This window comes from Anguilla anguilla, chromosome 2 (genome assembly GCF_013347855.1).
Source record: "Anguilla anguilla isolate fAngAng1 chromosome 2, fAngAng1.pri, whole genome shotgun sequence".
NCBI classification, from domain to species: Eukaryota; Metazoa; Chordata; class Actinopteri; order Anguilliformes; family Anguillidae; genus Anguilla; species Anguilla anguilla.
In genome coordinates this window covers 8,456,556-8,468,826 of record NC_049202.1, presented here as the reverse complement: position 1 = coordinate 8,468,826, position 12,271 = coordinate 8,456,556, and the positions used below count along the sequence as shown (strand labels likewise).

Sequence of the window (12,271 nt, the reverse complement as noted above, 5' to 3'; positions counted from 1 at the left end):
GGGGGGGGTGGTTGGGTTGACTTGGAACCCCAGCAATTGCTGCTCACCTTGGAGGTGCTACAGTCTGATTGGTTCTAGCAGCTGTTAACCAGTATTATGTTATAAATTAGTGGCTGTTCTGTTGCTGTAAGGGGTCCGGATATAGGATGACTCCAAGGGTCCTAAAAAAATATTAGAACAAAATTTTCTGGGGAGGTGGAGCTCAATGTGAGATCTTTTCATGGGGTCCAAAATCCCTGTTGGGGCCCCTGCTTGTATCGCTGTCTCCAGTTGGATCCCAACATACACAAGTAAATGAGAGAGAGAGAGGAGGAGTAATTGTATGAGAGGAAAGAGTAACAGGACATGTTTGGTTGAATTTCTCCTGAATTTCTGCAGATGAAAAGGTGATCTTAGCCTCCAGCTCCCATCTCTATATTTGTGTGGTTTGACAGCATTTTCATTTCCCTCTCACTGAAAACATGACACCTTGTTTTCTTAATCTTTGCAAATCAAAAACACCTCAGAGGTTGTTGTGGAGTCAGCATTTATTATCACTGATGGAGTTGAAAGAGAGGACATCCTCTACCCAGTTATGACCATTGTCTTTTGCTCTGTTGTCATAATTGTTTCCTTTTCTGTGATCCCTGGGTTTACTGATAAAGACTGATAAAGGTCTAGAGTTGGAACACAAAACTTCTGTGTGGAGGACTTTGGGAAGCCATGATCTTCCACAATGATTTTCCAAATCACTGACTTCAAACAGAAGCAATGGAAGTGACCTATTCAACACCAACAACCTCTCTCTGCTCCCTCCTACTCTTATCTCTTTCCATCAGCAAAGCTAATTTCTCACAATGGATTACTACTACTACTACTACTACTACTGCTGCTACTGCTAGTGATAATAATCGTCATCATCATAATCATAACAATCATATATTATTAGAATAAGAAGAAACATACAGATTCATGAGAAAAGGGGGTGTTGGTACTGTATGTATAAAAATTGAAATATTTTTTTTCCATACTAAAATCCAACAGGAAACTATTAATATCAACTTTAAGAATAATGATTGTAATAAAACCCTATCTATGGTAAATGTTTTGTTGTTGAGGGTTTTCTTTTCAAGCACCTGAAGCCGATTCAACAGCATGTTTGAAAAATGGAATGAAAACAACTCCTACAATCACAGCTGTTCAATCATAACTGGTCATCAACCAGCTGCTTAGTAATCTGTGTTCCTTTTCAAACATTCAGCCTTGGCGAAGCCAAAATGAAAACTGGATTTGCACGCCACCACAACTTTAAAAAATGAAAAAATCAGCCCATTTAGCGTCCACCGCAAACAAACAAGCTTGCTTTGTTCTGTATGTTGTACAATGCACATGCTAGTTTCTGTGTCTGAGAAAAACACAAATGGAAAATTTAAACACAGTATATTGTATGTATTAGTCAAAAGAATACCAAATTATAAATTACTGCATGACACTACAGCAGTTCAACTGAAACCCTTTACAAAAGCAATGCAACTTGAACGTATTGCCCAGGCTTTGGATTTGCAACGCTAAGCTACTGAGAGAAACGAGGAATGTGGTTCTGCTATACAAATCAGCTTGCTCTGGGCCCTCACTCATGGAGGGTACCTTAACCACTTACTGCCTTAAGTGAGACATCTGTGTATTGTTTTGTTATTAAGCTGGTTTCACTGAACAAATCATGGAGATTTTCTGTGCCGAGCAAAAAAAAAAAAAAAAAAAAAGGATGAGGTTAGAGTGAAAAGTTTATCCTAAATAATGAATAAAGATACAGCAACTTACTTTCTGCACTTCATTCACAAATGGCCTATTACCCCCACAGATGCTGTATCTCTGGAGGGTTTGTGCTAGAAAAGAAGACAAACACAATGTAATATTAAGAGAAAATGTGATGTATTGTAGTCTTTATGATGGCTGTAATGTAGTTGTCCCTTTCTGGCTTCCAAGAGGATTTTAAAAAGCTCGAAAATATGTGATAGCATAGGCCTACATAATGCAATACTAAGTCAATGGTTTGGTGCTATAACAAGGAAATATAATTATTTTTAGACACTATGTTCCCATGTGTTGTTTATTCGAAATGTGACTAACACAGTTTAATGCGCCGTCGAAACTGTCCTGAAATAAAAATGTGACTGACAGATTCTAATGTATGCGATAAAACGTGGACGATATGAAGCTGTACAAATCACTAGCGTGGCCGCATCGAATTTAGGTTTGCTTAGGACCCAGCGGAAACGCAGTTTGTGCTGTCTGAACTTGATAAAGGCGAACGGGGAATCAGCGCTCTGGACGTCAGCTGCATTTGATTATTTTAAACAGAACAAGATGGCGGAGGAGAGCGGGTTGAGGAATCGGAATCATTCACAACAAAATTGCAAAAACCTCGTTTTTGAAGAAGGTAGTATATAAATGTATTTTATCCCACTTTCAGTTTTTTTGGACAACGGCGTCGATGTTCATGCGGTATGCGCAAAAACAGTGGCGAAATGCGAAGACGGGAGAGCGGGCTGTTCTTGTATGTGCTGCTATTTGCGCTACTCATAGGCAGCTAACGTTCACTATCTGGCTAGTTAGCCAGCTATCCGGTTCGCTAGCTATCTGTATAGCATATCACTGGCAATGTAAGCTAACACTAGCTGGCTCGTTTGCTAACGTTAGCTATCTGGTCCGCTATCTATCTGTATAGCATATCACTAGCCATGCATGCTAACACTAGCTAGCTAGTTAGCTAGCTAGACTACCTGTACCTGTATCACTAGCCATGTAAGATAGCACTAGCTGGCAAGTTAGCTGGCTTCAATTGTTTCAATGATTTGTCTCGTTTGGCTGAGCTGTTTTTGTTTCCAATGAGTAGGGACGGCACGTTAAATTCACTGATAACAAGATAAACCTAACGGGTGACTTTTTTAGACTGCCAGGGTCAAAGGCTATTGAAGGCGGTTGGGTGACTGGCTCCTGATATACGGCGTGATCATTTTTACTGCAAACCTCCTGCTAGCGTAACGTTAGCTGTAATTAACGTAATTAACGGTCCACCGTTATCGTGCCCCCATTTTCAGTGTGGTAAACCTTGGCTAGCTTGTTAGCGAGCTAGCAGCATATTCGCTAGATGTCAGCGTTAGCTATAAGGTATTTGGGGGAAGGGGGTGGTTGGTTATGTCAGATGTTATGTAGCTGGCTAAGATGCTTTGTGGCTAATGCGTCGATTTTAGCCACTTTGAAGAACGTTAGTATAGTTAACTGAAATTGGGTAACGCTAGCTAACTACTACCGCAATCTGCGTTTATAGAAATGGATCATCGGTAGCTTCAAGCCAAATGTTTTTAACTCCAGCTGTTCGATTGTTGGGACTAGCCATTATGGTTAGGGCGCCATCGTAGCTAGTCCATATCTGTGTTGTGATCTGTTTCACTGACAGGTGTCCTTCGCTCATTTAGACGACCTATGATACCTGCCCTGCGGTAACCGTTGACTCTCGTTGACTAATCGCTAGTTGCATCTCAATAACTAGTGCTATTAACGGAGTGCTGATGATCATTTTATTGGTAGTTTGACTAATACATCTGTAGCCAGTTACTGTAGCTGAATAACTAATAACACTTACCAGCCTAGTTAACGTGTTTCTGTGTGCTAACTCTGCTTACAGTCTTCTGCTTCCCTCAATGGATATATCTGGCATTCACGGCTGTGTTATCGTTAAAATGTAAAAAGGGGCATATTTATACTCAAACTGAAGTTTAAATAGACTGTTAACATTTCCTGATTGAATTGCACTTAAATTTTTTAAATCAATTTGCAGTGCTGAATTCTTGTTAGGGCGGGAATACTGTTACCTCAAAGTTTGCATATTACTAATGACTTGGAGGCTCTTTACCTAGAATTTACATATTTCCTCTCATCCTGGGAAGTTCTACAGGTGACGTCAAAAGTTTTGTTGCCAAAGACCCAGGGACACGTTTTTTCAGCTGGCGGGAATGCCTGAATCTGTGAAATTGAATTTAAAAGTGAAATAAAAATGAATGTATCGCATTTATTTAACTCCACTTTGTGCCATTTTGGCAGTCAAAAAATAAATCCTGTATTAGGCGCAAAGTGGTAAAACAGCCTTCCATGTTTACAAGTGGCAGCTGTTCAACCTGTACCTTTGCATTTCTGTCAGTCGTGCAAACATTGCATGTCCTTTGAACATTGGACCTGCTTGGCTGGGAACCATCCCGAAGTTGCAATAGGCCCCAACAGAGAGCATTTGCTTGTGTTTCGACCTATTCCTTTGGTGACGAAATTTACCAAATTTAGTCTTCGTCTGGAACTGGGGAAATTGAGCTGAGGAACAGGATGATGGGGTTAAATTACTTTAGTTATTGCAAAAGGAAAAGCTCCTTAGATGGAGTATAGCCGGGGGACCAGTGTTTCTGCTTTTCTGAAAACTGGGGCAGAGAGGGGGGAAATTTGTGTTTTTGGTCTCACTGACCTTTACGTCTGTTACTTGGTGTAGAAAGCCAGTTCGTTCATGAAGCTCCTTGTGACAGATATGTTGGTTGGATACCTCCAGAATGAACACTGTCTGCATATGCTGTTGTGTGTGGCGGTAAATTTTCAAATCCTTTAATTTACATTGGCAGTAATTTCCACCAAGCTTTGATGCCTGATTGCTTTTGGACCGTTTTGACTTTGTGAACTTTGTCTCAGCTCCATGAAACTAAAAGCATGGCCACGTCAGGTAGCACCTTATTGTGTGTAAATATCCTACCCATCCCTTCCCCAGAAAAGCGGTTGATGGAAAGTCTAATCCAGGTCACATGGCGGTAGGTAGTAATGCCTTGGCGGTGTTTGACGGCGTTGCTTCCCGCGGGTTTGTTAGCGGGGCGTTTGCAGAGGAAGCCGCGTTCGCTGGAGCGCGCTCACTGGAGCCCGGGCTGAAGAGTTTCGCGGCTTCCACGCCGACGGGCGATTTTCACGGGGCGTTTATAATAAAATGCGGCCGCGTTCCGAGCCAGCGCGTCGGCAGTCGCCGCCCTCCTGCGCGGTCACCGCGCCTGGCGGTGCTGGTCTTATCTCCCGGCTGATTCTGATCTCACCAGGACAGGAGTCCATGTAAATGATCTTCGCGGATCCGGCTGACCGACCTGCCCCCTGGTATCGTATGAACCGAGCGATTTCTGGCTTGGAAGCCAAGTGCGGCAATGGCTTGGAAGACATGTCCGAGAGCTGTACTGCAGCTTCAGTAATCCTCTGCAAGTCTGGCGTGGAAGTATTACTTACTGTTGAAAAGCAACAGCGCCATTCATTACTTTCAATGTCGCCTCTTTTTAATGCAAGATGGAATTTTATTTACTTTGAATTTGGCGAGTGTGCATATTTTTTACCGTGCACCATGCATGAGGGACAGTTTTGGAGTCTCAGGCTGTATCGTGGAAAAACACAGGGAAATGAGCGGCATCCTCCTGGCTTCGCGGTCAGTGGGAGTGCAGAATGCGGTTATCCGCCTGCACCTTCTGTTCCATTTCAGTGCACTCGGCAAGTGGCCCAAGCTCTAGAGAGGCTGTGCGTTATCCCAGTTTTGTCATGGAGTTGGATGAAGCCGGACTGTTGCCTGTTTTGCTACGGAGTCTGAAGCTGGGCTGTTGGCAGTTTTGCTACGGAACTGGATGAATCTCGGCTGTTGCTGTGCAGTACGGATACGAGCTCACAGGTGTTCTGTAGCTACCCCACAGGTGCCCCAGTTGCTGGTCTGGGGCATTTGGACTGGTCCCGGTTACTGAGCCACACTGGGGCATTTATAACCTGCCTCCCCTCTCGTCCGTGCTTGGGAGTGACATCTGAGTGACGTATGCTCTCCGTCTGTTAAACGGACAGCATACGGTCCACGAGGAAGTGCCAGATGAGAGCCATGTTTAATGTGCTCCAGACATCCCCTGCTCTTACGCAAAATTTAGCACAAGGGTCCACGGTGAATTTGTCAGTAATAAGTGCAATATTTAAATCCTTGCCAACATTCGCAATTCTTTCCACCCTCGCCAAATGACTTTTAGATCGACCCCAGTGTGTTTATTTGCAATTTTTTTTTTTTTTAAAAACATTCTGTATTTTTAAAGCAATTGGTTTTAGTTGCAGTAAAATAAAATGTTCTTAAATTGGTCATTGGTATACCAATTAAAAATTATATATATATTTTTAAATCTTTTATTTAATGTATAAGATTGCATAACCTGTGTTTCTTTTTAAGGCCAGAGTGCTGCAGTGGCCAGAGATAGTCGCAGTGTTGCTGCTGTTATTATCTTTTATGGCGGATAAACAGGCTAAAGTTCCTGTTTATACCGATTCATATCTTTAACATTCCTACACACATTTTCCGTGATCCTCTGCCCCAGCCTTCTCAGGGTAGTGTCTGGGCAAACCAATGGGGAAGCTAGGTTCTCTTCAACTGCAGTGAAGAAGTCGCCTCATAGGCTGAATATTTAAAGTGGTGCTGTTCAACCTGGAGACCTGGGGGACCGAGTGCGGCCCAACAGCGATGAGCTCCTGGTCCTTTGATTGTTGAGGGGAAGAGCAAAGAGAGCTATCAAGATGCATCATAACACGATCGTGTCCAGTAACTGCGATCTGCAGGGTTACGGTCAGCACACCTCCCACTGCTGACCGAATAGAAAGTCATGACTGTGCCTGTTTTCAGAAGGCCTCTGCTTTGTTTACGCTCACGTACTGAAGTTTTATTCATACCGTGTTTTCACACTGGTATGTGGGAAATGTTTGGCTTCCCTGTACTATTTCAAAAAAAAAAAAAAATGTACAGGCAGTATAAGTTGAAGAGCCCAGGTAGTACACCTTGGGCCTTTTTCAGTGGAGATGTGGGGTTTTGGGGGGGTTGGGTGTTTCATGGAGGGGAGCTGTGTTGTGTCCTTGCGGCTGAAAGGCCAGAGAAAGCCGACCTGACTGTGGACACAACGTTATTGTGTGATGTGGCTTTCTCATCCTCTTTATTACACTGCTGTGGCTGCAGGCTAGTGGGGCGTGGGTCTGGCTCCACAGCGGGAGCCTTCCGTAGATGAGCCTGGCTTGCAGGTTATACAGCCAATGGGAGGGGGGTAGCAGCGCTCCCCTTCAGAGCGTTCCAAACGCACGGCCTTGCTGTTCTGCAACCGGAGTCGTGTCCTGAGTCTGGTGTGCGGTTTTCTGAAGACGTAGAGATCAGTACTATGAGCAGCCATCTGTCGTCTCTGTAAATTCCTCTCTTAAATTCTCATATAATTCCTAACGTGGGAGATGCTCGTAATGTCTTACGGTTCAGTGACTGCTATGGTATTTGTGACGACGTCATCTTGTATTCACGATCATGAGTTCAATGGTTATCAGTTGGCATAGTTAAGGCTAGAGATCGGTACGGGTAATGGATTGATTTTATTTTCTCATAAAGGCTATGCATGTACAGCTATGTGTTGGAACTTTTCTCCATTATTAATTTATCATACAGCAGCCTATGTAAAAGAAGAAACAATAGAGTATAGTTCTTCATCTAATTTGAACAGAATAAAGCAAATACATATTTTGAAACAGATATTTTGAGACGCATGTTTTGATTGTATAAGCAGTATAGTGTTTGAGCAGCTGAGCATTATGCAGTTTGAATGCTATGCTGAGGGAAATTACCGGCAAAGGCGAATTTACGGTCTCCATCAATTGTAATGAAAACATGCGTTTCAAAATATGCAGTTCCATTGCAACGGAAACATTGGCCTACTTGGGTATTGTAGCAAATATCCCATGCCCTCAAGGCTGCCACATACCAAGGAACGGCTCTTTCTAGTAGACTACCTCAACCGGGTTACCTAATGATGAAATTACTCCATAATAATAATAATAATACACATGTCCCAGCCAATCAGAATTGAGTATTCAGCCAAGCAGTTGTGTATTGGTTTTGTGGGTGGTCAGCATTTGCGAGTTGAACATAAAGATCTTTGCGTCGTATCTTACGCTGTGATTATTGACACAATAAACTAAGCTTGAAGACTTTATTATGATGGAAAAACTTGGGTACTGATGTGCATTGTTTTGCGTTCATGCATTTTCTATGCAGCCAGTGGTCCTGCCCGGGGCTTAGATGTGTTCTAAAATAGATTCTTCATCGTGCTAGGAATCGCACGTTATGCGATCCCTTGATCTGTGAACTAACTGAAAATCACCATCCCTAGTTAACACACATTAGCCGTTTGGTGATGTTGCGCCTGTAAGCCAATAACTCTGGTTTCAGTGTGTTGCTAACCAGGTCTGTATCACAGTGGCTTGTATAGCCGCTGAAGTCGCTGGAGAAGAGCGTCTGCTTACTGAATGAGACGGACATTTCTTTCATTCCACTTGTGGCAAAACGGGCTGTCAGTGTAGTGTAATGCTTCAGGAACTGGGCTTGTAACTTTTAAAGAGGTTTCGAGTTCAATTCCTAGGTGGGGTGACATGGGGTGGAGGGTGGGTGGCGGTCACTGCCGTGATACCCTTGAGCAGAGGAATGTGTTCAGAACTGCTTCCGTGAATATCTAATTGTGTAAGGGGCCTGTGTGCAATTTATAAAAAATGTGAGCTATGCAAGCTAGCTGTGCTGAAGAAGAGTGTCTGCTAAATGAGTGTGTTAATATAAGACTGTGATGCAGCCAGGAGATGGGGACCGTCCCCACATGAACCTTCCTGGTACTGTTTTACAACCCCCCTCCCAGACCATAACCACTGAATCACCTGTCCCACCCCCCGCCTACGTCCCGTGCCACATTAACGACCTGCTGCTTTTGGGAAGAGGCTGAGCAATCCACCTCTCCTGATTCTCCTCTATGTGGTGCTAAACAGACAGCGGTTTTCTCTCGCACAGGAACGCCAAGGTCTGTGAGATCAGCGAACACGACCAGAGAAAGGTCAAAAAACGTACATCGCCGTGAAATGCATTTCTATTTCCTAAGTGTCTGTGTTTACAATGCATTAAAGTGCATTCCATTCCAGTAGGGGTGTTCTCCGAATGCACCTCAGCTCTCTAGGGTTATGCAGGCCTGGAAACAGGATGTCCAGAGTAAACATTGTTTCCAGCAGGATTGGTTTTGGAAGGTCTTCCGCTGACTTGAACGTGACCCCTGGCTTTACCCAACCAGGGAAATGAAAGGGGAGTTCCATTGAATGATTGCCCCCCCCCCGCCCCCCCGTGATTTGGTATGTTCCTGTTTTTAATGTCACGTGAGTTGGTGAAAACACTGTTGCATCTTCAGAGATAAACGGTCTGTGTGTGTGTGTGTGAGTGTGAGAGTGTGTGTGTGTGTGAGAGAGTGTGAGTGTGAGTGACCGCCAGCCTGGGCTGAGTGTGTCTGTGTGGATTCTGCTCGTGTGTTCTGGCCCCGCCCCGCCGCTGCGGTGAAACCCGCTGAAACCCGCCGGCGCGCTCGGCGGGGCTGTTTGCTGGCAGCGCTTCTTTGTCGTCCTGTTTTTGGATTCGTCTCAAGGTTGTTTTTCGGTTGCCCGCTCGTTAGGGTTCACTCTGGTGGGGCGGGGGCGGGGAGGGGGGGTGTAGCTGCCCGCTCGTTAGGGTTCACTCGCTGAGGTGGGGCGGGGGCGGGGGGGTGCAGCTGCCCACTTGTTAAGGCTCACTTGCTGGTTAGGGGGAGTTGCAGCTGCCCACTTGTTAAGACTCACTCACTCACTGGTGGAGGGAGGGGGGGGGGTGTAGCTGACCACTTGTTAAGGCTCACTCACTTGCTGGTGGGGGCGGGGGGGGGGGCAGCTGACCACTTGTTAAGACTCACTCACTCACTGGCGGAGGGGGGGGGGGGGGGTGTAGCTGACCACTTGTTAAGACTCACTCACTTGCTGGTGGGGGGAGGGGGTGCAGCTGCTGGCCTCCCATGCAAGATGGCGCATATCGTACAGAAACAAAGCGCATTTAATGCTAAGTCCTGCACGGTATCAGCCACCATTGGCTTTTACTCGCTTCATTAGCCTGAACCATTACTGATCTTGCATGTCCTTATGAATCTGTCGCTTGTGCCCAGTACTCTAAAAGACCGTGTTCAGCAGTGTGTGTTGAGGTTAACTAATTGGTCTTATTAAGCAAGAGTGTACAGTAAATGTCAGACACACCTTGCCCATGCCATACCAGGCCAAATCCCATGCCATCCTGAAGTCTGTAGTTAGTCATCTGTCCTTTATTAAGTGCCAGGTCTCTCACACTGCGTTGTTTGCGTAATTATCTGGGATTAGTTTTGATATCGGGCAGTGATTTTGCTGCTTTGTTTGAAGCGTGGCAAGTTTTCGCGTGCCTCTGTGTCTGGAAGTTACTTGGTAGCCGCGTGCGCGCGACCAGTTGTTGCTCCGTTGTCGTCTCCTGCTTTGTTTGATTAAACCCAGCTTGGGGTTCGCTGGACCTCAACGCTGAAGTCAGTCTAGCGGTCCAAGTCACAAGGTCACTTTAAAAAAAAAAAAAAAAAACTTTAATGGCCTCTGTTCCTCCTTTTGTTCAGGATTGGAGATTTTCTGGCTCTGTTGTCCAGTGTGCCTTTTGGGGGCGGGGGGGTAAGGGGGGAAAGACGTTAAACCCCCCCTCTGACTTGCAGACGCTCTCTTTTCTCTTTTCTCTTTGGACCTGGAGGCCTGGAGCTGTGCCCTGCCAGAACTGCTTTCCTGCTTCCGCTCGGCTCCAGGCCTGGCCCTGGCCCTGTCTCGCTCGCTTGTGCTGTTTGTCTGTTCTCCTGATCTCTGTTGTTTTTTATGCAGGAACGGCCCCTTTACCCTCTGCTGTCCGGGGGGTGTAGAGGGCCTCATCTGAGGCCTGTTTAGTTATTTCCTCCTCACGTGCACGTGCACACGCACATGCACGTGTACGGTAGGCCCTGGCCTCTGCTATTTTCTCTGGCTTGTCGTAGGGTGCGGATTCCTCAGGTATCGGGTGTTGGGTCGCACACAACAGAGAGGAATTGGATGGAAGTGAAGCTTTCAGTCTGCCGGTCCATCAGGAAGTGAGGTTCGCACTCCGTCTCGACAGGGAACGGGAAAATGGGAGCAGTGTTTGGTTGCAGACCCGCGAGCTCTGGTGAAATGGCCTTGTACGGACAATCTCATCGATGCGGGGCAGTCAGTTACCGTGTCTATTGTGGGGGATTTATTTTATGACAAAAAAAGAAAAAAGAACGGGACATTGTAAACGATTCGCCCTGCGTTTGGCGAGTTAAGTTAAAATAATAGTCAGTTGAGGGAGTAGCGGCAATTCATTTCGGAGAAGTACCTCGGGTTGTCTTCGAGCGATCGATAAATGCACTCCCCCCCCCCCCCCCCCCGCTGCGCATCCCCGCGTTGCCTGATGGGTGTGTTGTGCGGGGAAGGCGAGGGGCGCGATTTAAAGCGGGGGTTTTAAAGGCTTTGGTTCTGTGAGCGCTGAATGAAACCCGCTAAGTCCGCCATTCGCCCCTCGCGCCTGCAGACACGTTCCCCCGCCGTGCGGGGGGGCGGGACCACCGCCGTGGACCTGATGCTTTATCGGTTACATGATCGGCTCGTGTCAGAGAAAAAGGAGAGGTTTTGGCGAAGGATCGATAGCAGTGAGCTGGGGAAGATGGAGACTGGAGAAGCCCCGGCTCTTTGAGAGCAGCGGGGAGCGGCGTCTAATCGCCCCGTGACCGTCTCCCTCCTCTCCCTGCCGCTTCGCCCCAAATATCGCTCCGGTTCGAGCGAAAGGCCTAAATAATTCAGCGGCCGCTTCGCTGGGGTCTGCGGCGCCCCCTGGAGGTTTCCAGAACCGCGTTTTTAACTCCCTCTGCTCCTCCTCCTTGTCCTGTGGTTGTGACTGAAGGGTGTCCACGTTCCTCAAACCCGGCTGGATGTGGAACGGGAATGTCAGAGGTTCCTCAAGTGCGGTCGGACCGCCTCCATTTTGGCTCTGCTGCCTTGGCTTAGTCGCATGATGCGACACCGTGTTTACCATGGCTCTGTGTCGTGAGCTGATGTGGAAACACGCAGTGCGCGCTCGGCGTCGGCGGAGGAGGGCCGGCCCACAGCGACGCCCATTTTACTTCTTAAATGGATTTCCCAGTATCTCCCCATTAAGTATTTATAGAGCTCCAGGACTCTGTCTGTGTATGAGGAGAGACGCGGACTTGCAGGGGCTGCTTAAAGCTTTTCCATCAGAGGCCCAGTCAGGGTTGTTTGCTCACCGTGCCAGAAGGTATTAGCGTCCCGCGCGCTTGCCCGTCGCCCGGCCTGGGCAGCGGTCCTTCGCTGGCCGGGG

The 12,271-nt window shown here is 46.6% G+C and overlaps 1 protein-coding gene across 4 annotated transcripts in view; it reads left to right on the top strand.

The window, feature by feature from the left end:
* Window positions 1-2,286: 2,286 nt before the first annotated feature.
* LOC118220992 (atlastin-2-like) overlaps window positions 2,287-12,271 on the top strand; it is a 30,315-nt gene continuing 20,330 nt past the window's right edge. For 3 of the 4 annotated variants that reach the window (XM_035405525.1, XM_035405526.1, XM_035405524.1), the window contains exon 1: window positions 2,287-2,419. In XM_035405525.1, coding sequence (XP_035261416.1) covers window positions 2,347-2,419 — 73 coding nt within the window. In that variant the 5' untranslated portion in view covers window positions 2,287-2,346. Of the gene's footprint in view, window positions 2,420-3,131; window positions 3,151-12,271 lie in introns of those variants that run through there. The other variant, XM_035405527.1, reaches the window with a different exon arrangement.